Source organism: Macrobrachium nipponense, chromosome 30, assembly GCF_015104395.2.
Source record: "Macrobrachium nipponense isolate FS-2020 chromosome 30, ASM1510439v2, whole genome shotgun sequence".
Classification (NCBI taxonomy): domain Eukaryota; kingdom Metazoa; phylum Arthropoda; class Malacostraca; order Decapoda; family Palaemonidae; genus Macrobrachium; species Macrobrachium nipponense.
The window spans coordinates 22,461,728-22,487,995 of NC_087218.1; the positions used below are offsets into that span (position 1 = coordinate 22,461,728).

Genomic DNA, 26,268 nt, shown 5'->3' on the forward strand with positions numbered 1-26,268 from the left:
AAACAAATCATAGCTATAAATTAAGAAAATTACAGCCATTCTTACATAAAACTTAAAATAACACGAAGCATAAAATTTTAGGTCATCACCTGAAACTGATACCTACACTGGGGATTACTTAAATCTAATGTCATTAAGAGTAGCTAAATGAAATTCTATGATTGCTTTTTAAAAATTCCCAATATCATAAGGACGAAGGAAATCATACTTAGAAGTGTAATCACTATATTTATAACAATCCTAAACCCAACTACGTACTTTTCATTCCAAAACTAGTAAAGATCAGTTAGGAAGGAAGCAGAATTGTCTCTGGAAAAAATAACTTTTAATGTGACCAACAATAAATTATAAGAACCTATAACTCATGTTTCAAATTATGCATAAGGGAATTAACTGTGACACTCAATAAAAAATTAAGCCTTTCCTTCCTTTCAGAGTTAAGGTTCCTTTTTTATGAAGTAAAACAGAGTTAAAAAAAGAAAATAGCAAAATTCTTACTCTTCTCATGCAAGCAATTTATCAACTTGATGTATGATTTCCTTGTCAAATTATAGTTACTTCACAAATATAATTTTAATTGAAAAGATTACGAGTTGTAACCATAGCAGTAACAACAGCATTATTCATTTATAAGTACGTACTAACCAAAAGAAAGCTATTTTGAAAAAATTTTACTTAAAAAGCTACTAGATTGCATTCTAAAAAACTGTATGAAACTAATTCTGATAAGCATAATATATAGTAAAAGTAAAATTGAAATTATTTGCAATAAATAAAATTCTATTTATAATCTACAAATGGTCCTATTTTCAGACTTTTAAATGTAAAAATTGTTGAAAAAAAAACACTGATAGACAACATCAAGTGACATAAGGGGGGAACATACCGCAGGAGTCTGACACAGCCCAATCTGGAGCAAAAATCCATTACAAGATTAGAAAAAACACTTCTTTTTGAATTCAAAATCATACATTCAATGCCTTCCTAGTAAAAACATAAAGGTGCATGGCCCCTAAAGAAAAATAATAAACTTACTTAAATTGTAATTCTCAAACTATCTCTTCCTAAAATATATATATATGCATTCAAGAACTTTCACAATCAGAGGCCTCGTCTTTAGTTGAAGGAATATGCTTGATTTTATCCATATAAAAAGAGGAAATTAATCTAGACTCACTACATAAACTGACTGAGAGCTTCAGAACTAGTAAACATGTGTGATACCTCCATGCATCTACTATTAGTGTCCTCATAAATGTCACTGGCACAATGCAAAATTGCCTAAAGCAGTCAATACGATGGCTAGGACAGCAGTAATCTAGTCCCTACATCTCCCTCATTCATGATGTAAGCAGTAACAAAGGCCACACTGTATTTGCAATACTAAATGAATATCTCTGCATTCTTAATAACAATCTTGAACACTTTTACAATTAGCAAACCATCACTTGTTACAAAATAAATCAAATATCATTAAAAAAACATTCCTACTTAAATTTAACTTAAATCTGAACTTTTATTTGCACCAAATTACATCAGTACATAGATAAACAATCAGGCAGAAATGTGGATATATATTCATTAAATAGAAAATACTAAGGACCTGAATGTTTACTACTCATGAATTAGAACATGAGTACAAATGAAAGTTTTTTATTGTAATAATAAACTTCTAAATAATAATACGTGACACAGCTTCATTCTATAAAATCAAAAGCCCAAAAGAACAAACCTCTCATCACCATGTGCACGTGGTTCTGCCTTTACTGAATGGGTTCAAAACAGCCATTCCAGGCGTTAACAACACTACAACCCATCAGTTAGAACAGGTGTTTTAGTTCAGATATTTATAATACATATGTCAAAATCAAAAGTTGTAGAGCAGCACCATTGTATCTCTAGATGACTTGGAATTTCATGTTCAACATACCCATTTATCTCCAGAAAAATCTTGTGCTAAAAATAATAATTTTCATGATAAAATTACTTGGATACTTACTTGCTGTTAAAGTTTGCTTATATCTTCATTCCATTAAGTGCAATCAGCATACAAATTGAAAAAAAAAAATAATACTAGGCTAACCGACTAAGCAATCACCTGTTTCCCACCAAGTGGTGCTGGAATGTTTACGTTTTTGTCAGAATTCTTCATGACCACCCACTAAGGTGTGGAGAGGATGGGTGGGTTTCCACTTTAACAGTAGGTAAGTATCCAGTTAATTTTATTATGAAAATTATAATTACGTATTTGGAATGACTCTTACCTACTATTAAAGTTAGCCGACTACCACATAGAATGAACATGGTAGGTTAGTGCGACCTGAGAAACAATATTCAGCTAAGCAAACTTAAAGCTTTTTAATGAGGGGAAAAAAGCTTCTCAACATCCCTGCATGTTGTGTGAACCTTACTGGCAAGTACTTTCGTCAGATATTGGAACTACAAAGGGTGTAAGGCCCTTGTAGCAAGACTTGGCAGAGGCTTCTTACAAGGAAAAGAGGGAGGACTACCTCATAGAGTACTAGTGACTCGTGTGCCTGATTCAAAAGCCCATAATCGACAATCCAAAACTACCAGGGTCACCGACGCCGAATACTAAATGTGATCTTTTAACTTTTATAATATATTATACAACATTCAAAATACCTTTATCTTTATGAGAGACATATAAATTTGATTTAAAAAATAAAATAAATTTGATAAAAATAAAAATAATATTCCGATAAAAAGAATTGTGATTGATCACGTAACAGTAAAACTATTAAAAAGAAAAAAAAATGTATATACTAAGAGAGCACAGCTGTCACATATATTTAAGACCAGCTTCTTTAATAAAAGAGATAATGTTATTAATACATGCACTTTCTCCCAACAGTTTTGCCATGCTATAATTACCCCCTGCTTAGCTACTATAACCTAAAAAACGATTCCTAAGTTCCACCAGACTGGGACACTCAACCAGCAAATGCCTAACGGTTAGTGGAACTAAGCAATCGTCACAGAAGGGCTCATTCTCCCCATCCATCAGATAGCCATGAGTTAAACGCGTATGGCCAATACGTAATCTACACAATACAATCTCCCACTTCCTTGGTATTAGATCATATTTCCAAGGGTGTGTCTGACTAATAATTTCTTTCATTTTATTGGGGCCTACTCTGTCCCACTGAAGTACCCATAAATGCTGGATGGATTTCCATATATCATAGAATGTATCATGATATGGAACAGGGCATTTTCTTGGTATCAAAAATTGCGCAGCTGATTTGGCTAGCTTGTCTGCCTCTTCGTTTCCCGATATGTTCACATGGGCAGGAACCCAACAAAAAGAAACAATGCTCCCTCTATACTGGTGCAAGAAAATCCACTGCAAGATCTTCAACACCAAGGGATGATCAGTATTAAAGACTTCCAGGGACTGTAGGGCACTTTTGGAGTCACAAAATATTGTGTAGCTACACACTGGGAGTGTTGTAATATGTTCCAGTGCTACTAGGATGCCATACAATTCAGCTGTAAAGTTTGAGGCAACAGAAGGAAGTGCACCTCTTCGGTTAAAAGATTCGCTAAAAACTCCATATCCAACGCCAGCATTGGAATTAGAGCCATCAGTAAATATAAAACTTGTATCTACATGCTCTGATACATGCTCTAAAAATATGGCCCTCATTTCCTCATCAGATTTATCCCTCTTTGCTCCACTGAAGTACCTGCAGAATTTCACATCAGGTAACCTCCAGACAGGAGTGCTGGGATACATAAAGGGGATAATGGGAAATTTTTTAATATTCGTATCCTCTAAAATTTTTTTTATTCTATAGCTAAAAGGAGTGGGATACCTTGGATGACTCGTAAAAACCGTTAAAAATATTTCTATTTGGGGAGTCTTTGCACTCTAAACCAGTACCGAAGTAATGATGACTGGCGATAGAGTTCAAGGGGCATCTCTCCTGCATCAACTAGCATACTAGGTATTGGTGACGAACGGAAAGCTCCTGTGGCTATACTAATACCTGAATGATGCACTGAATCTAAAATTTTTAAGTTAGATGAGGAAGCTGAAGAACAAACTTCACAACCATATGACAGCTTTGACAAGATTAAGGATTTATGAAGCTTTAGTAAAAGATTTCTATCAGCTCCCCAACTGGTGTGAGAAAGCACCTTCAAAATGTGTAGAGCTTCTAGGCTCATTGCTTTTATATGTTTGATATGGGGGACCCAAGTCAATCTACTGTCAAAACCTAGGCCTAAGAAGTGTGCTTGTTCTACACATGGGATTCTACGGCCATACAAATAGAGGTCTGGATCAGGATGCACTCCCTGATCCGACAGAATGGACAGCAGTAGTCTTGCTTACAGAGATTTTAAAACCCGTTTTCTCAGCCCAAACTTACTATTTTATTTATTGTTAATTGTAGCTTTCTTTCTGCTACAGTCATCCGGGTGGCAGCAAATGATATTGACAAGTCATCCACAAAACAGTGTCTTTAAAATGGACAGCTGCAACACTGTTTATGGCAAGAGACAAAAAGTGTTACACTTAGCACTACCCTGGTGAACACCTTCTTCTTGACACCTTTTCTCTGATAAAATACTGCCAACTGTAGACCTGCAGTATGGCATCATCTACACTTGGGAGACCTTTTGCATCCCATCCCCCTCCAACTCACTCAAGTCTTTGAATTTTCTCCAATTTGCTTTCTCTAAGCACCATCGTGGTGATCTCGGGATAGGTGGACCATCATTGGTGTCGATCACAATTGGAGAATGGTCACTGGAATGCCAGTCATCACTTGTTCTCCAACTAAAGTCAACACTGCAGTTGGAGCTACATATTGAAAGGTCAATGCAGGAGACAGTGCCTGTCTGAATGTGGTAATGGGTAGGTTCTCCAGTATTAAGAAGACCTATATCTTCATTTTCTATTAAAGATGCCATCATATTCCCTTTTTGATTTGATGTTACATCTCCCCACAATGGATGTCTACTATTGAAGTCACCAAGTAGAAGAAATGGCTCAGGTAGTTGCTGCATTAAGTATATTAAGTTCTCTTGGGAGACATGGCTATTGGGTGGAATGTAAAGGGAACATAAAGTATATTTCCTTCTTAAATTAATTCTTACAGCCACAGCTTGAAGTGGAGTATTTAGTTTCACTTGGTAGTGTGGAACATCTCGACGGATGTAGATGAGGGATCCACCATGATTTCCCACTTCTAGATCAAATTTAGTTCTATAATAAACATATTCCCAAGGACAAGGGGTATATTCACCTAGCATAGTCTCCTGCAAACATACCCCTACAAGAGAGTGCTCATAGATCAAAAGCTTCACTTCCGCATACTTCGCTCGCAGTCCCTGACAGTTCCACTGAATAATGGAAGTGAATTTATTCATGTCTTGGACCAACATTGTGGTTCCTTTTTACAAGACTGGGAGATTTCTTTTTTCTACTAGGGGGAGGCATTTTAATGGAAAGTTTTGTTGGCCTCTTGGGAGGAGTTATCGCCTTCGTAGAGCCAACATCTTTTCCTTCAATGTCTTTGACACTGAAGGGTTTTTTAGTCTCTTTGCTTTCCATTTCTATCGAGACGGAGAGAGCAGAGGTGTTCTCTAAAGAGACCACCTCAAGCGTCTTTGTACTGCTGGCAGTAGCCAGCTCTGCCTCTAATGAGGCAGAAGTACCAGCGAGGACTGGCACCGGGGGACCAGCATCTGCTGGTTTGTCCTCCAAAGAGGAATTGGCACCAACAGAAGCTAGCACCAGACCAGCAACCACTGGCCTTGCCTCCAAAGAGGCAGATGGTGGAGGGTGTGTCTACTGACACTTCAATTTTACTGTTCCATACTTGTGTCTTTCTTGTTGGTTCTAGTGAACCTTGTCTTTACATTCTCATCATCAGTTGACTCGGATGACTCAGTTAGCTGTCTTTTTAATGATTCTTTATTTGATTTTCCTTTTGTGCTCTTAACTTGGTTGTTTTTATTTGTCTCTTTCTTTTGGTTTCTTAGTTTTGCTACTACAGAAGCAAAACTTAGACCAGGTCTTACAGTCTTTGCTTTGGCTCTCTCTCGTGCTTCCTTAAATGTTGTTCTTTCTATTACTCGGATTGCTTGGATTTCTTTTTCGAGTAAATATACATCACACTGCTGGGATGATGATGCATGTCCCTCACCACAGTGAACACATTTAGGTTCCCTGGTGCACATACCATGCTCATCCTCTCCACAGTTGACACAGACTGCAGGATTTTCTTGCAATTTGGATCTACACGATTGTAGGGTGTGTCCAAAATGCTGGCAATGGAAACACCTTCTGGGTCTTGGGATGTACTGTTTTATCTTATACCTATACCAGGCTGCAGACACACATTCTGGAAGTCTTAATGTATTAAAAGTTAATATTAAAGTAGACTGAGGTATTCTGTTATTATCAACCTTCTTCGTCATTCTGTCCACATTTATTACACCCTGGTCTTTTAATTCTGTTAAAAGTTTCTCCTCAGAGAAAGCCATCAACGTAAATTCAAACTTTGCATAAATCAAGCCCTTGCTGGAGTTCAGGCTGGAGTGGGGAGTGCACTCAACCGTAACTCCCGCAAGGTCTAACAATCCCATCAACTTAATGCTTTCCTCTGGGGAGATGCTTTCTACTAGAAGCATATTTCCATTTTGAGGTGTTATTTTGGGTTGTCTGCCACAACATTTCACTATTTCTCTGTTTACTTGAAAAATATCTATATTGTCACCGTCAAGCTTTAAATTCAGGTATTTATTAAAAGAATTGGATACAAAGACCCCAGGAGCTATTTCATACTTCTTATTTCTCTTCATGGCAAATGGTTCCAGTGAGACGAAACTGGAGCCAGATGCTTTTTGTTGAGATTTCCTGGCCGTATATCTACTCGCATTGCTTTGGGTCGTCAACTGTGTTCGTTTGTCATTCGGCCCGGGGTACTACATTGATCATGGGGACCGACCATGATTGATTGAAGTTCAGGTTCCGTGGGCAAGTCCTTTGACAAAAGCATAGGGTCATCAGCAGAGATAGGGGTGGTTGCCATATAACGTAAAAGGTGAATTTATCCAGATATTCCCCATACCCACCATGGAGTCACACTTAGAGGACGGGTCATCCCTTTACTTAGGGTCGTCCTAGGGGTAATTACTGGATATACACCCTATCTCCAGTGGTAAGGCGTCATGATGTCCGTCGAGATCAGACCCGGCACTGAGGATAGGGTTTGACATTAAACTTTCCCCTCGCTCGACCATGTCAGGTACTAGAGTTCTACGGGTGAGGTGGCATGCCGTCCATCCTCACCCTCCTTCAAATCCCAAGATTTAGACTAAACCATGTCCAAAACCAAGCCAATAGTCATCATCATAGAATCCATACCTTATAGAGGGAGGAAGGCAGAAAGATGAAATGTTTTTAGTAGAAGGAAAAGGGCTGACTTATTTAGTTGGATCAACAGCTGGGCACCAAGGCCCAGCAAGAAAGCAGTTCCCACCAGGCATCAGGGCCCAGCTGCTGAACCCTAAGCCCCCCCCATCCTCGGCAAGGCTTCAGCATCTGGGGGGCCAAAACTAAAGACAACTACCACTTTCGTACTATGTGAAGGTGTGCCCCTATACACCATTGTGCACCTTCATGCTCCCAAAATTCAGTACTAGCAGGATTTCCTAACAACTAACAATAGGAGAGAAAGCAAGGTTACTCTCATATTGGTTCAGGAAAAATCACCTGTGCCCTAATGACAGGACTAGCAATGGCTTTACATCTCATGCTAACTTCTCTAGCAAAAGGTTTTAAAGGAAATAAAAATGTGCTTACAGTACAGAAGCCATGAGAATTATTTTCACAAATGGTAAAAGCTCAGGAATCAACTGTGTGTACATTGACTTAAGCATTCTTGGACATAGGAGTTTTTGGTCTCCTTAACTCCTCCTCTTCAAGGTTTATGTCTGTCCAGATAAACTATATGAAAGCTACTCTTTCTTTGCCTATCAAAGCAGTTAACCCCTTACTAGACAAACCCGAGATTTTGTGATCAGTTTAAAAAAATTTTTGACTTACCACAATATATCTCATAAGAACGTTAAATGGTAACATATGACTAATACGAGATGTTTCGTTATTGCAGTTTAAGGCTTATTTGAGATCTCTCATGCTATGTCATATGTTTGGCAGTGGTACTTGCTGCTGGAAGTCATGAGTTATCGAAAATGAATTATTTGTTTTGTTTTGTTGCATGTGCAAAAGAGTTCTGGTGCAAAGTTTGAATTTACGTCTGAATGACGTAAGAAGAATTTGTTAATAATTTATCAGAGATTGAGATGTCACTACAAAGTGTTGTAGGTTGAGTACAATGTAAACCAAGAACTTACTGTACTTGAGCAAAATAAATTTCCCATATTGTTATATGTTAAATTCTTAATCAATTTGTATTTTTCATAGCTACCAAACCTTCGGTCTTAACAATAGGATAATTTCCAAGCGCCAGCTGGTAACCAGTTAAAACAATCAAAGATTGCATAGCAAGGAATCTGTGAGATCTGGCAACTCCTGCACGTATGGGGTGAGAGCTGGTCAGAGACTGCGCATCGCACTTCATGACGTGTTTAGGCTTTCGTTTAACCGCCTTGGAGAGTAGACACTATCTCTTTTGATCTCCTTCCAAGCTGGTTGATTTGTGCCCATGTTTCCTTTCCTTTACAGTGTGTTTCTAGTGTGTGTTTCTGTTTCATAATGGATTCCTCCGAGTCTTCACGGCATCATCAACGCACGTGCCCAGGCATTCAGGGATTCCTGTCCTCATGGTTTCTGGCGGCTGCGATCACAGATCCTCTACAATTACTAATACCTGCCCAGAATGTCATTCCTGGCCTAAGTCACAGTGGAGAGTGTTTTACAAGAAGAGGGAACATCGCAGAGTTTCGACTCCTCCTTCTTGGGGGGGGGTTTGGGGGGTTTCTCTCCTCAAATAGACATGGGGGGGGGGTCGGTAAAGGAACGGAAGAAAAATTTTGTAAAGTGGATATTTTATGTACTTCAAGAGAATAATTATCAATTAAAGAGGTCTACACAGGGCAAACTCATTTCAAAATACTTGCACTGAAATCTATAATTTATGTGGCTATACATCCACAGTTTGAAGTGGAATTCTCAAATTCAGCCATTTATAGCAATACTAGTACGCATACGTATTGTAAAAATGTCAAAATTTTTATAAGCAGAATTGAAGGGCAAAACAGGAATTACCAGCTTATACATTTTTTGCATTTGCAATGATTTATTAGTTTTAACTTGAATGAAAGCCATATACTACTTGCTTGAAACTTAGAACAGCATCACTTCAAATAGCAAGATAACTCAATAGAGTACAATTGTATTTGGCCCTTTTGCCTAAATTCTATATTATAATCCAATCAAATCCAATATAATACAATCAAGTGGTGATTCTCCATCATATCTATATCACTGCTCACAAAAATGACAGATTTTAAAAGTAATTTTTATTTTTTCTACCTATACAAACCTAAGGCCTTTATATAGGAAATGTGCTTCAGCACATCTGGAAACAGCTGTTCAACTTTTAAACAAGGTGGTTAGGTAGATAAATGCTGTCCAACTAGCGGGAGTCCCCCCTCGATGGTATGCGTTCATTGTGTCTTTCAGCCCAGGAATCAGCACGAGGGGTGGCATGAGGAGGGAATATAACTGTAACAACCTTAGGTTTGTAGTTAGGAAAAATACAGATGACTTCAAAGTTGTCATTTGTTTCTATACAATATACAAACCATTGGTCTTTACATAAAGACTTACGTACTTCCTTGGAGGGAAGAATCTGAGTAAGTCTCTGAACTGACTGGTAGTTTGCCCAATCGGTCCTCTTCCTGGTTGAGTAGATCAAGGAAGAGTACAATGCCTCTGACATGTTTGACAGTGTTGAACTACATGTTCAACCATCTGACTTCTGGGTCTTTTCAAATGAACGGGAGAAAGCAATATCAATCGAAATGAGGCTAAGTTGAATCTATATGTCGGAGACAATAAAGCAATGTATAAGTATTAAGTTTGCCCACAGGTTAGCCATCTGGTGGGCCAGGTAGGTAACTGCCCTACCTCCAGACCGGCACAGTCTTCTGAAAGTGGAGTCCTCCCCTGGAGTGATGATACCAGAGGCGGCAGCAACATTGAACACTGTGAAAGACCACAGGTCAAGCCAGGAGACTGCTGGAATGCTACCATAGCAGGAGCTTCCAGGCTAGCTGCCTCTCGCTGCAAGAGATATTCTGCACCGGGTCAACCTGTTTCGTCAACAGACCCTCCGAGGATGTGTAGTAGCGCTTCAGTTGAGGCAGCGGAGGAGGAAGTAGCTTATACAAGTGGTAGGCACAAAGCAAACTCTCCTGCCCAGGGACCAGAGTGATCACCTGCTTCAAAACCCCCTCAATAAGCATTGACCATGGGAGGCCCACCAAAACTTTTGGTTCCTTTTTCGGTCCCCAAAAAGCATTGAAGCATGACAGAACAATCCACGGATGCGGCCATGGCCACTCTGCGAAGGTCCTCTGTATCTTGGGGATGTTAGAGTCCTGGGGGAAAGGACTCTTGGGTCCTTCCAGGCCACGATCCTCCCAATCTACTCCCCCTGGAGGAGGGAGAACCAACTCATCCCTTCTAAACCACTTGGGCATACATCTGATCTCATCCGAGGACTGAACCAAGAACATAAGTCTTCCTTGTGGGGCTATGTTGGAATGTTACATTCCAATCGGAGTTCTTCCATTCTGACTCATGATTGCCAACCTGCAGTGGCAAAGGCTCCACGTCTAAGGAAAGCGCCCTTGCACATGTGGATATAGCAGGGTGATATCCCAAGGAGGGTATGCAGGTTTACGCGAAAGCTGTCGCCAGGTGAGCAGGCCAATGGGGAGAGCAATCGCATACTCCCGGGCATGAACTCAGGTTGTCCTCGAGGTGTACTCCAGTCTTCTTTGAGGCCGTGACCTCCTGACAAGAAGACTGCTCAGATCCTTGAGTTAGATACACTTGGGCAAGACCCTGGCTGAGTACTCAAGCGAGCACTGGCAGGGGTGAAGAAGCACCTGCATGCTTCTTAATCTTCCATTGGGGAGCTTCTGAAGAAGGCAATGAAGACAATAACAACGAAACCCTGGTGCTCCACCTCTTCGACTTCTTCCAAGATATCTTCCAAGATATCTTCAGGAGTGCCTGGAGACGCTAGTCCTCAATGGAGGGGGGAGCACCGGCACAGCAGAAGGAAGGGTTATCAAGGGTAAGCCCAAGCAGGAGCATGTAGAGACATTTGGTCAACGATATCCAGGGTAGTCAGAGGTGGAGCATGAGTTATTAAACTGGTTGTTGTCTTAGCAAAGGCAGTCATCATGAACTCTTTGATAAGGGGGACTGTAATAGGTTTGAAAAAGAGAAATTATTTATGAAACAAATTGGTGTGATAATATTTTCTTCATTTCTATTTATTTTTTTTATTGTTCTTATGTTAAAATCAGCAGGGTAGGCAATGATTAAATCAAACTGATTTAGTCAAGTGATTAAATCATTGATTTTTGCATTTAAAAAGTCATTAATTTTTTTTTATTTGAAAGCAAATAAATTGAAAAATATGGTTTGAATGTTAATAAAAACTTAAGCATACATAACTGTACTCCATCTATTTATTTTGTTATAAAAAAAATTGCAAGTACATACTTTAGGCCAGAACTGGAAACCTAAAAGATAAGTCACTAGTAATTCTGTCATAAAATACATTTTGAGGAAAAAAAGATTGAAAAATCATCTAACAAATCAAAAACCCAAATACGCAAATAAAAAATCAAATAAATAAACAAAATCAAATAAATCAACTTTTAAAAATCTTTTTAAAAATTCAAAAAAAATCACCAACCCTGAAATTTTTTTCTTTTTTTTATGTTATTAAAGTTTATTCTTTCTTGTCTGATGCAAGAGTCTGACTTCACCCCCTTCCGTGGATGGATTTGAAAGTTTTATGAAGATATTTGCTCTTATGTGAAGTTACAGTCTGTTAAAAGAACTGTTCAACATTTTGTGTTGTTTTCTAACAAAATGAGTTTTGAGAGAATACAGAGTAATCAGGGATGACCTTATGTAAAAGAGAAATTGTTGTTGTTCATACGCGAACAAACCTTCGGTCTTAACAATAGGATAATTTCTAGCGCCTAGCTAGATCCAGTTAAAAAAAACATGAAAGTAAGGAATCTTGTGATATCTGGCAACGCATGCATAGATCGGGTGAAGGATGGTCGAAGACCATTTACCTATGATCGCGCATCAGTCTTTCTTTTGACCGCCTGGGCGAGTCATGTTAACCCTCTTACGCCGACATGTGTCTCACTTTTTTGTGTGCCGACTGGACGTATTTTGCGTCGACTTACAAAAGTTTTTTTTTTAAATTCGTAAACTTGGCGCGAAAAAAATACTTATAGGCCTACCAGCCTAGAACTTTTGAATCACGCGCCTTGGGGGATGCTGGGAGTTCACGGATCAAGGTGTTGTTTTGTTTACAATCGTTACACAGGCGCGCAAGCGCGAATTTCTTTCTTGCCGCACTAAAAAGTATCTGTGACACATCTCAGAAATTATTTAGTCACTTTGACATAATTTTTGTACCATTGTAAATTAGCCGTTACATGAAGTATTATAGTATATGAAAATGTGCGCATTTTTATGTAGAATACAACAATAAAATACTCATGATTGTAGCTTTTATCAGTTTTGATATATTTTCATATAAATAACGATAATTGCCAAAATTTCAACCTTCGGTCAACTTTGACTCTACCGAAATGGTCGAAAAACGCAATTGTAAGCTAAAATGCTTATATTCTAGTAATATTCAATCATTTACCTTAATTTTGCAACTAATTGGAAGTGTCTAGCACAATATTTCGATTTATGGTGAATTTATGAAAAAACTTTTTCCTTACGTCCGCACGGTAACTCTTCCGAAAAAAATCATGCATGCGATTGTGGTAATTTTTGCACCATTTTAAAATTAGCTGTTATATAAAGTTTTATAGTATATGGAAATGTGCGCAATTTCATGCACAATACAACTAAAAACAACCCATGGTTGTACCTTTTATCAGTTTTGAGATATTTTCATATAAATAGCGATAATTGCCAAAATTTCAACCTTCGGTCAACTTTGACTCTACCGAAATGGTCGAAAAACGCAATTGTAAGCTAAAACGCTTATATTCTAGTAAATTCAAGCATTTACCTTCATTTTGCAACAAATTGGAAGTCTCTAGCACAATATTTCGATTTATGGTGAATTTATGAAAAAAATAACATTTTCTTTACGTCCGCGCGGTAACTCTTCCGAAAAAATCATACGTGCGATTGTGGTAATGTTTGCACCATTTTTAATTAGCCGTTACATAAAGTTTTATATATGAAAATGTGTGCAATTTCATGTAGAATACAACTAAAAATAATTGAAGGTTGTAGCTTTTCTCATTTTTGAAATATTTGCATATAAATCACGATAAATAGAAAAAAAAACCACGTTCGGTCAACTTTGACTCTACCAAAATGGTCAAAAAAAAAAACGCCAATTAATTGTAAGCTTAAAAACCTCTTACAGCTGTCTAGTAATTATTACAGTCATTTATCTTCATCTTGAAACAAATTCGAAGTCTCTAGCAAAATATTTAGATTTATGGTGAATTTTAAAAAAAATCTTTCCTTCCCTCCGCGCGCGGATTCTCTTCGCCACAAATCTCCGAAATACGTACGTCCCATTCTCGGAATATTTGCTCCGTTTCATATTAGGCATTTCATAGAGTTTTATATATGAAAATGTGCGCAATTTCATGTAGAATAAAACGAAAAATATTTGAAGGTTGTAGCTTTTCTTATTTCTGAAATAATTGCATATATATATATATATATTCGACATTTGGTCAACTTTAACTCGTCAGATATGGTCGAAAACTGCAATTGTAAGCTCAATATTTAGATTTATGGTGAATTTTTGAAAAAAATATATTTGTTTACGTCCGCGCGTTACGAATTCATGCATTATTTTGTGATAATATTTTCTCTGTGTTGCTTTTATCGTTTTACAATGTGTTATATACCAAAATGATAGCAATTTAGTGTACATTACAACGAAAAAAAAGTAACTTGTTACCTTTAACCGTTTTGCGCACAGCGCGATTTGAATACAATTATATATGAAATTTCGTTTTTACGCTATCATATATCGCATTATTTATATATGATAATGATAATTTTTTTTCAATTCTGATGGTTGCATACTAAACTTCAGGCAATGAAAAAAAAGGAGCCAAAAATGAACTCTTAATCTTGAAAACTAAGCGCGCTGTGATTTTTTGAAAAAAATATTTTTTCCGCTTCCGCGCTCACTCTGAAACCCTCCGGCACACGGGAGACAATTTTTTATTTACCGCTCCGGCGTAAGAGGGTTAACCTCTCTTGGCCTTTTCCCAATTCATTGCCCATTTCACTTCTGTTTAGTGTGTGTGTGTGTGTGTGTGTGTGTTTGGCTGGTATTATGGCTTCTTCTGCTCCTTCTCGCCGTCAGCGTATGTGCCCTGGAGTTCCAGGTTTTCTGTGTTCTTGTTTTTTTGGGTTCGGTAGCAATCGACCCTCACATCACGTGCAGTAGGTGTTGTTATAATTTTTTTACTATTATGAATCCTTGCATGGAATGTCAGGCATGGCCTAAGGCGCAGTGGAGGTTGTTTTATGGCAAGAGAACATTGGAGGGTTTTGACTCTTCCTACTTGGGAAGGTTTTGCGCCTCTTCCCGATGTTTCATCTCCAGCAGTAGTCAACCCTCATAGTAGCGTTGTCCCTGCGTCTCCTTCCTTTTCTTCCATTGATTCGTCGATGGAAGTATCGGGAGGTCACCAGGCTAATGTTTGTAATGTAGCCCCGTCTTCCTCGGGAGTTTATTTGGTTCCCGAGAAGGGTGAGGCTTTTTCATCAATCTCTTCTCTTCCAGAGACAGAGGCATCCAAAATGGCAGTGATTTGGAAGATGCTCTGGCTAGGGGGTACCCCGTCCTTGGAGGGGTTGCTAGCGCATTTTGTGGAGGCTCGCAATCCCCCCTCCCCAGTCTAGCCAGGCCATCCCACCTCCTCCCGGCCTCGTCTTCGTGGGTAGCAGCAGTCGGCCATCTTGTATAGCTCCACCAGTGTCTGCTGCCGCTTTGAGTCGGAGTGACGCTGTGGCGTCAGCCCCATTGATGACGTCACAGGGTCTGTCTTTGTGTATTCCTCCACCAGTGGCGTCTCATTCCCCCTCGCACCAAGGGGAAGCCGTGACGTCAGCGCCACTTGTGACGTCTCTCCCAGTTGTCTCCTCTGATCCGCCTTTCTCAGCCGTGACATCGTCACTGCCGCCCAGTTTGCTACATCTCCCTTCCTTGTCATCGGAGCCTTCTCTGGCACATCAGTCTGAGGTCATAAGCCAGGTAGTGCTTCAGAGGTTGGACTCTGTATTGGATGTGAAGCTGGCTGCCTTATCGGTTGGGAGGACTGGTAGGAAATGTGAGTGCGCATAAGAAACTAGTGCTGTCTTCCTCTCCCTCTTCCCCCTCTACGCCCCGTCAGCGTATCGAGCATTGGAAGGCTAAGGACTTTGCCCTTCCTTCGCCTTCGAGGGAGGAACAACGTGGACATGTTCCCGAGAGTGCCGTGGTTTCGGGCAGTGTTAGTGGTGTGCGATCTGCAGGAGATGCTTCATCCTCTGCCTCGAATCTCGGGCGTGTCCCCCCCCTCCATGCATATCGCGAGCGTGTTGGAACCTCCCCTGCCCATACACATGATGTTAGTGCTCCTTCTCCAAGGCCTATTTGTCGCCGTAAGGATCTCAAGGTGCCTGTCAAGAGGTCGGAGGTAGTGAGCGCGGAGTTGGTGCAGCTGGAGTGTTTGCCTGCCTCTCTCACTGATGCTTCCAAGAGTTCGACTCTAAGGGATTCTCCTTCGATCTCGAGTGTTCGAGTTTCCCCCCCCCCCCTTCCCCCCCCCCCCCCCCAACTCACATACGTATGACCGCCACGCCCGTGACCATTCATGGACATGTGGAGTCAGTGGGTTTGTCTTGGAAGCCAACCCACGGTGGGGAAGGTGCCTTAGAAGAGCCTACACATCCTTCTCGTCGTCTGTCTCCGTTGTCGGAGCAGGAGGAGGGAGATACGCAAGAGTTTCTGTCTTCCTTTTTGGAAGTTGTTGATCTCATTCGTGGGTTTAACAATTTGGAAAGTAGGACTCAGGCTCCGTCGTCTTACACTCCTTCTTGCTTGGAAGCCTTGGTGGGAGCTACTCAGGACCCCAAAACATCTCTTCAGCTTTCTTTGTTGGGGCACGTTCAGTCGGTCTTGCAGAAGATTAACGCCTCTGTTTCAGACCAGAACGGTTCGCTTCGCTCTAGGGGCTCTACCAAACTATTACCCCTGCCTCTCACAAGACATAGGAAGTACTATGCTACGAGCTCTGCTTTTTTGTTGTCACACCATCTTAACCAAGACATCATTCGCCTGAAGCCGGGTTTGACTTTGGAACAGGTGAGGTCGGTGGTGCCATCCTTGTCGCCCCAAGATGCCTCAGCATTGGAATCTATGGCGGCCTCCATGTTGCAGACGATTTCTTGGCTGGACCTCTGGTCTGTGGTTATTACCAAGATAGCTTCCGACAGGTCCCCGGATGGGTTGGTGAGTGCCTCCTCGCTTGCCAGTCTGTTGCAGTCCGGGGGCAAGGTGTTTTCATATTTGGCTCACCTCCGTGCTAATTTATGGGCTAATCTTCTTCTGATTAGAAGGGACGCGGCCTTGTCTAGGATGGAGAGGTCACTCAACACCGAGTCCTTGCTGGCGTTGAGGAACAGAGATCTGTTGTAGTCCCAATTTTTGTTTCCTCAGACAAACTCGAGAATGTAATAGACCGGCACCGGGATGACACCAAAGACAGACTGGTGCACCAGGCAGTGTCCAAGTCGGAGTCTATTCCTCGGAGACGTCCTGCTCCTCCTCCTCCCCGTCCAGCAGCAGTCAAGGAAATCGTTGCCTGGTAGGCCGTCAAGGACCTCGAGTTTGGCAGGGCCTTCCCGTTTGACACAGCCTGAGTCAGAAGATCAACGCCCCTTTCGCTCTCATTCCTTTAAGCCAAGAAGGGGGCCCAAGGGGCAGAAGTAAAGGGGGCTGTCGGTAGGTTAGGCGCCTCTCCCTCTCCTGCACCACGGGTGAGGGGGGTACATGGTGGGCCATTGGGCCAAGTGGCAGAGTTATGGGGTAGAGACGTGGGTGGTAGATATCCTTCGGGTGGGATACCTACTGCCATTCAACTTCTCTCCTCCTCTGTCGGACAAGCCGCAGCTCAGGAAGGGATATCCTCCAGATTCTCTGAAGTTCTTGGCTCTTTGGGAGGAAGTGCAGAAAATGCTGGACAAGGATGCGATAGAGGAAGTAGTGCGTCCGTTTCCGGGGTTTTACAGTCACATCTTCCTGGTGCCCAAGGTGTCGGGAGGATAGAGGCCTGTGATCGACTTATCCACCTTGAATCACTTCATCAGGAAGCCACGGTTCAAGATGGAGACCCAGCGCTCGGTGTTGGCAGCCGTGAGGGAAGGCGACTTCATGCTGTCGATTGACTTAAGTGACGCATACTTCCAAATCCCTGTTCATCCCACGTCCAGGAAGTTCCTTCGCTTCTCTCTTGCGGACAAGGTCTTCAAGTTCAAAGTCTTGTGCTTTGGGCTGACGACAGCCCCTCAAGTGTTCACAAGCGTCTTCTCTCTCGTGTCAAGTTGGGCCCATGCTCAGGGGATCCGTTTGCTGAGGTACCTACACGATTGGTTAGTCTTGGCAGTTTCCAGGAGAGGCTGCTGCAGGACAGGGCTCGTCTACTTAGGTTCTGTCTGGAACTGGGCATATTAGTCAACCAGGAAAAGTCAAATCTCATACCCACTCAAAGGAATCTCTTACCTGGGCATGGTCATCGATACGACAGTGGCAAAAGTTTTCCTGTCGGATCAGAGATTGGAGAAGTTGCGGGTGGTGGCACGCAACTTCCTGTTGGAGTCACATCAGTCAGCTCATCAGTGGCAGGTTCTTCTGGGAGTGTTGTCTTCCCTGGAGAAGCTGGTCCCTCATGGGCGTCTTCATCTTCGGTCTCTGCAATTTTGGTCTTCGGCGGGGGACTCTCCCGTTAATGGTTCCTCTGTCTCTGGAAGTGAGAGAAGACCTTTGTTGGTGGTTGGACGACCAGAATCTGTTGAAGGGTGTCCCTCTGCGTTCTCTTCCACCGGACTTCCTTCTGTTCTCGGATGCCTCCTCGTAGGTTGGGGGCACTCATTTAAGCGGCCTCATCGCTTCAGGCATTTGGAGTTTGGAGGAAAAGCAGCAACATATCAACATCTTGGAGTTGAAGGCGGCTTTCCTGGGTCTGAATGAGTTTCAGGGGAAAGTAAAGGGTCATTCTGCTGTTCTCATGTCGGACAACACCACGGTGGTAGCCTATGCGAACAGACAGGGAGACCTGGTTTCACGTCAACTTCACGCCTTTACCGTCGAGCTTCACCAGTGGGTGGTCAGCAATTCGGTAGGGCTCTCAGCAAGGTATATCCCAGGGAAACGGGACGTGGTTCCAGACAAACTCAGTTGCCGGGATCAGATCCTAGGCACAGAGTGGTCCTTCATCATGTGGTGGCAGACAAGCTTTTCCAGATTTGGGGGAGACCCATGCTGGACCTTTTTGTGACACGCTTTAATAGGAAGCTGGAGATATTCTGTTCAGTGGTTCCAGATCCTTAAGCATTGGTAGAGGACGCATTCCAACATCCTTGGGACAACCTGGAGGTGTATGTCTTCCCTCCGTTTTGTTTGATCCGTCAGGTTCTGAACAGGCTGATGAGTTCACAGGGCCTCAGGATGACTTTGGTAGCCCCTCTGTGGCCTCAGGCGGAATGGTTTCCAGATCTGCTATCGTTGTTGTCAGAGGTTCCGAGGGAGATTCCCCTTGGCGATATCTCCTGTGTCAGCCCCATGCGGAAAGGTTCCACCAGTCAGAAGAATCCCTGTCTCTTCACGGTTGGAGGCTATCAAGTATCTCCTCCAAGCGAGAGGCTTTTCTCAGAGAACAGCTGGGCACGTCCAGCAGTCTTAGAAAGTCGACCTCTGCGGTTTACCAAGGCAAATGGGTGATCTACTGTGATTGGTGTCGTAAACAGGGTTTTTCTCCACTCACGACCTCTATTCAGAAAATAGCAGACTTTTTAACCTTCCTCAGAGACGAGAAATGTTTGTCCGTTTCTGCCATTAGAGGCTACAGGGCAGCCCTGAGCTTGGTGTTACGCCTTAGAAGTATCGACATCTCTTCCTGGGAACTTTCCCTGCTAATTAAGGGGTTTGAGCAGTCTGAGTTCTCCTAGAGAGCTCAAGCCTCTGACATGGGATGTTTCCTTAGTTCTTAAGAGCTTCACTAAGAGTCCATATGAGCCCTTGCGTCGCTCATCTGACAGGAACCTGACGCTCAAGAAAGTTTTCCTTCTGGCTTTGGCATCTTCCAAGAGGGTAGGAGAGCTCCACGGTCTGAGCTATGAGGTGAAGCACACCAGGGGTTGGGGGTCATGTCCTTCAAATTTGTCCCGGAATTCATGGCCAAGATCCAAAATCCGTGTACATGATGACAGGTTCACTTCGTTTTCCATTCCATCACTGACTGACTTTGTGGGTGGTGATGCTATCTTAAAAGGACTCTGCACCTTAGACCAGGCTGCCGCAGACTTTTTGTTAGCACAGGCCATAGAAAGAAAGAGGTGTCGAAGAATACTATCTCTTTTTGGATACGGGAAGCCATCAGACAGGCATACTTGACTCTTGATGATTCTTCCACCACATCTGTGCAAGCTAGAGCACATGACGTTAGAGGTATTGGTTCCTCTCTGGCTTTCAAAAAGAACTTGGCTGTACATAGAGTGCTAAGCGCTGGTACCTGGTTACGCCAGTCCATGTTCACCTCCTTCTACCTTAAGGATGTTGCCCACAGATCTGTGAACACGTTTTCCCTGGGTCCTGTGGTGGCTGCCCAACAGGTTGTGTAACTTATGGTTGCCCTTAACAGGGCACCTAGGGCACCTTTGTATCTTACCTAAGATGATTGTGTGGATGAGAGAATGAGTGAGTTGGCTAGTCTCCTTCTTTCTCTTGTAACTTTCTTTCTTCCTTCGGGCGGTTTAAGGAATAGACACGTCATTCGCTGGACTGGTCTGATACAGGTGAGTAAGGTACTCATACTGATAGTGTGGTTGTGCAATATACAAATATCTTACCCGCTATTTGGTAGCATATGCTCCAATCTTTGGCAAGGACGGGTTGGGAGTAATACAAACCCTGGTGTCTTGGTTTGTTATTGGACAGTCAAAGTTTCTCTTTGGTTCCCTATACAATGGTTATCCCATATATCATTGTACGTCACTCAGGGTCTGAGTCGTTAGATATCAATTTATCTAGCTTCTCAATGGGTTTCAGTCCCTCTCCAAAAACCATTCCTTTTGGGAGCTGGACTGGTGGGTAGGCCCCCCAGCCGGTCTAGGATGTCTTACACCGCCCTTCAAGTATGAGTCTATCCTATTGTTAAGACTGAAGGTTTGTTCGTGTATGAACAAATGACAAATTTTCTAAGACAATTTGTATTTTTCATAGCTACAAACCTGAGGTCTTAACATTATACTGCCCGCCTCTAGCTGCCCCTCTATGTGTTACGACATCCTGAGTTGGGAAAGACTGATGTGCGATCATAGGTGAATGGTCTTCGACCATCCTTCACCCGATCTACGCATGCATAGCCAGATATCACAAGATTCCTTGCTTTCATGTTTTTTTTTCAACCGGATCCACCTAGGTGCTAGAAATTATCCTATTGTTAAGACCTCAGGTTTGTATCTATGAAAAATACAAATTGTCTTAGAAAATTTGTCATTTTATGTGGATTAATACTTTTCTTTGGAACTGTGTCCATAGAGGTATGCTATTGTGATATATGTATCTGTTGTAGATTTGGATTAATACTTTTCTCTGGAACTGTGTCCATAGGGGAAAGGTATTGATATATGTATAGTATATATCTGGTGAAAGTGAGTTGATTTATTGAAGTCCCTGGTGTTACATGCCAAATTGATACTGAGTGTATATGTATTTCAGTTGTTTGCTTTATTCTATACTGGTTTTATAGAATAAGCAGTTGTAAAAAATTGATGTGTGCTTGAGTGTGTGTGGTGTAAAAGTTGTATATTTTTGTCAGAAATTCTTCATTTTCCTAAGAAAATAAGGATTTCATTGTTTATATTTCATGTTGTATATATATTTGCATTGTTGTTTGTTTAGTAGTTTCAGTCTCCTCCCGCTCCAAAGGGGATACCTCCTCCACTGAGTGAACAGAGACCACAGAGCAAGGGTCATCCTTACCACCCGGCCCCCAATGCAGACTTCCACTTCACAAAGCAAGCGAAGATGACGAAGGGGAGATTGTTCCCATAGGTGTGACAGTAAGGCGGGGTAGTTCTGCAGGAGGAAAGTAAGAGGAAGAAGGGTCGCCAACCTCATCACACAACGGTTGAAAGCATAAGAGGACGAAGGGTCGCCAACCTCATCGTACAGCAGTCGAAAGCAAAGTGAATGTTTACTGTCTGGTTGGGCTGGACTGCTGCCAGTCAGATGGTAGTTAACTACCTAACCACCTTGTTTAAAAGTTAAACTGCTGTTTCCAGCTGCGCTGGAGCATATTCCTTATATAAAGACTGACCGTTTGCATATTGTGTAGGAACAACAATGACTATCACTCCAACATGACTTTGAACAACAACAACGTTTGCTAAATGAGAAACTTTTATTGTACTCATGAAGCCATCATCATAACCATCTGTAAATCAGCTTTTCCATTCCTGGGGTTAGATGTAAAATGAGTTCTCTCCATTCTCCTCATTCCATGCTCCTTCCCCCTGAGCCTGGTGTTATTGCATCATGATTTTTTTCCTTTTTTGGATTGCAAGGTACATCCAAGTTTAGGTATTCCTATGAAAATGTGGTTATGATATAGTATGTAGATCTGCTCAATAATAAAATCTTGAATCACACCTGATGGCTCTATCATAAACAGATCTCAGTTTTAGTTTACTTGCTGGATAGTCCTAGTTCAAGTAGGGGTTGATTTATTTGGCTTCTTTAGCAGTCATTACATTAATGATCTACACAAGCGAAACATGGTCATTTACTTAAATGGTTATCTTCCTGAGTTAAAAAATTTTCAATATGACATGACCACTACAGCAAGCACAATGCAAATTCAGTCCATATGTAATTTCTCTACCTGTTGTGCACCGATACTATAGTGGTGGCATGGCAAAATTATCCTGAGGATGCCTAAACTTGCAATACCTTATGGTCCAATTGAACACATAAAAATTACAAGGTAATAACAAGCTCTATATGTCATGATATCAGACACAACTATAAGCCACAGCAACTTTCCTGAACTCTATGTGCCTCTTGTATTCTACTGCCCTGCTCATGAAAGCACCACTAAGTGCAAGATGACCATTAAAAATGCAACTTTCATTTCCAATTGTCTTCCTGTGAGAAAACCAGCTAGTCTAAGCTATTGTTTAGGAGAGGGGTTCGTAAGAAAAAATGCAAATTAGGTAAATTTACACCAACTTATCTCATCTGAATTTATGAAATATAATAACAGTAGTGGACAATGTACAGAAATAAAAAAAAAAATCTGGGATTAAGCTGAGGTGATTGGATTAATAAAACTAGCTATGTGCAAGGAAATAACTAAATAAAAAATTGTAAATAACAGCAATTCTTAATCCTATTCTACATTAAACTTACTGAATGCATCATCTCACCTTTACAAATAGTTTTTGTGAATAAAAGATGCCAGAAGTCTAATCTCTACAGTGACTTATTCAATACAGTGCTTGCCTATACAAGCACAAAGATGTTACACCAGCAAAACAATGTTGCATACGAATACACCAAAGGCAAATTGCGTGCACGTTCTAAATTAGACTCTGGCTAACTTACAAAAATAAGAGAGGAAATAAATCCTCAAGGAAACTATGTGCTGTAAATTTACAATATTAGTAAGAAAAAATTCTTATCACTTACTCTGATCCTTTGGCCAACGCTTGTGTGATGGTGCATACAGGCAGATGAGGGCAAAAGTGTAGATGTTCCACATCCCATAAACACCAGTGAAGAATGCACTTGTATATTCTAATTTGATATTCTCATCCACTGTCCACTGACCTTCAGAAACCTAATATTAAGATATATAATGGGAGAGAAAGGAGTTACTTTCATTGGGAAGGACGAAAATAATTTAGCTTAACTCTTCTGTCATTTTAAGCTACTCTTATCTGCTAAATTTGGGTTTGACTGTCCAATTAATGTAGCTAAATATTTATGTATTCGGTTACCTCCTGACCTCCACGGGATAAGTAAAAAAAAAATTTTTTCTCTACCTTATAACTGACAACCCAATTTCACTGAATTTTAATCATGCAGTTAACAAGCTTTGTATTTATATATTCTGTTGCTTTTCTCCAGACCTCTAAAGGGTAAGTGATTTTTTTTCTCTGCTATATGACTGACAACCCAATTTCAATTTAATCATGTGGTTAACAAGTACTATTCTGAGGGAAAGTACTAGGTATTCTGCTTTTCTCCTGGCCTCTAAAGGGTAAGTGATTTTTTTTTCTCTACCATATGACTGACAACCCAATTTCAATTTAATCATGTGGTTAACAAGTACTAATCTGAGGGAAAAAACAAAAAACTTAATTCTGTGCAAATAACTCCAGTTGCATCTACTTGTTAGATCCTGAAAGCAAGACTCCAGAATGCAAGCCCAGAGCTTAGGTATGAAACAAATATACTTACAAATGGCTCTCACTGATACATTATTATTGCTACTCACTTCAAAATTCAGTTTCTATTGCTATTTTATTGCTGTAACATGATTAAAGTCACATTTCTAGATTATAAGAGGACTCACCAACTGGATATCTTTTTTTAGTGTGAGGTGAGATTGGGAGCAAAAGAAGTAAGGCAGCTAAGTGGACAAGGTGAGAAGGAATACATGGAAAAATAGACAGAAAGTAATTAAGTTAGGGAGAAGGGGATGGTGCACTTCCCAGACATACTAAAAAAAAAATAATAATAATAATAATAATCCACAACTGCACTTACAAAGGTGAAATAAAAGTATCTTACCTGTCCTAGTATAAATCCAATAACTGTCATGGCAGCACAGAGCAGAGTGGCCAACATGAGAACCTTAAATCTGTAAATGATTCCTTCATAATGCAAACGACGTGCAGATGCCATAGCAGTAAGAGACTGTCTCTTGCTGCTGATGTTCATGAATACCTGGAACAAAAATAAAATTGACAGATTCCACAATCACAGTTGATACTTAAAATACATATTAATATAACACTTAACCCTTCCACTGCCAAAGGACATACCATACGTTCACAAAAATCTCACCCTTCACTGCCATGGGACGTACCGTACGTCCACATAAATATTTACGGTTAAATAAAAATTTGCCATATATCACTAATTAGCAGTTAAGAGTTCTAGGTTCCCTCGCTGGAAGAACGTAAACAAAGCCTTGCCACGCTTGCCGAGTGCCCCTAGCCCTCCCACACCAACAATCTTTCCCACAATCATCAGTTAATTTTTACACTACGAAATCGCTGCGTCGCCCTGTGATATCTTGGTACATTGGCACTTCTAGTGCAGTTGTGTATTGATTCTGCTGAAATTTTCAGAATTTGTTAATGAAAGATTGTTTTTTTATTTCATTTATTTCAAAATGCCGAAAGGTGTTGTGGAAAAAGATTCCAAAGGGCAAAGTTGTGCATAGTTTGAACTTTCCGGGTCCATCACCCACAACCTCACGCCATGTTGCCCACTCTTGCCCAAAAAAAGCACAAAAGACACCAACTTTGTTTCAAGTTTATTAGATAAATACTCAGGGATAAAGAATCTTAGCCCTCGTAAATTACGAGCAATTTGTGACAGAATGACTGATATAGCGTAAAAAATATGGAAGCCTTAGCCGTCTAAAAAATCTTTCGCTATGAGTAATTTTCACTCGCCTACTAGGTAAAAATAAGACTTCTAGTAGGTGTGTTTCTTCGCTGGTTTCCATACATTTCTAAGGGCTTAAAAATAGTTATATATATCACTGTAGTATAGGTAAAGAGTTGTAGAATACAATGAAAAATATATGAAAACTGTCAGTGTAATAGTTTTGATGCTAGAACTTTTTGTAGGACAACAAAATTTTTTTGTATTCTGCTACATTTACTCGTCGCGTTATGGCATTTCCTTGTGTCTTTTTACACTTTTAATGACAATGTGACAAAATTCAATCTTTTACCAACAAAACAAGACTAGAATGACCGATATAGCATAAAAAATGTGGAAGCTACAGCTGTCCAAAAAATCTTCTACTATGCATAATTTTCTCTCACCTACTAAGTAAAAATATGACTTCTAGTAGGTATGTGTCTTCGAAGGTTTGCAGTTTCCATAGGCTTAGAAATAAAGTTATGTACCCATATCATTGTATAGCTAAAGAGTTGTAGAATACAATGAAAAATACATGAAAACTGTAAATGTAATAGTTTTGATGCTAGAGCTCTTTTTGTAAGACTTAAGGAACTGCGTTTTAAAAACTGACTTGGGTTACAAAAAACAAATATAACTGAAAATTTTATTTTAGGGCACTTTTGTCTGTCTTCAACTTCTTGGTTCTTCTTGATTGGTTCATCCATCCTCTATGCATCGCACTGGTGGGGGGTTTGTGCTGGGGCACTGGTGGAGGGTGTTGATGGGGCATGGACCTGGCAGCATGGCTAGTGGATGGTATGGGAGAATCAGTTGGTAATAAAATGGCTGCCGCTCTGTCTCTCTTCAGATTTTCTTCGCTTAGTTTCTCTTGCTTTCTCAGCATTTTCAGCCTTCCTTTTCATATAGCCTTTCTTCCTAGGCAAACACTTGAAGTGTACACAACACATTAAGGGGAGAGTTTGAAAAAATCATTTCGCATTAATAACTCCCATTTTTTTTTATTAATGAGTTTGGCATTTTGGGCATGGTTTAGTTTATGTATAGCAAAAAGTCTGTATTCATATTTTCCTTCTCCCAC

At 40.8% G+C, this 26,268-nt stretch overlaps 1 protein-coding gene across 1 annotated transcript in view; it reads right to left on the minus strand.

Annotated features, from left to right (window-relative positions):
• Nucleotides 1-26,268, minus strand: part of LOC135202368 (protein wntless-like) — a gene marked incomplete in the record, with an annotated part of 108,923 nt that overhangs the window by 12,045 nt on the left and 70,610 nt on the right. The window contains 3 exon segments of the mRNA XM_064231730.1: nt 887-910; nt 23,214-23,364; nt 24,321-24,476. Coding sequence (XP_064087800.1) covers nt 887-910; nt 23,214-23,364; nt 24,321-24,476 — 331 coding nt within the window.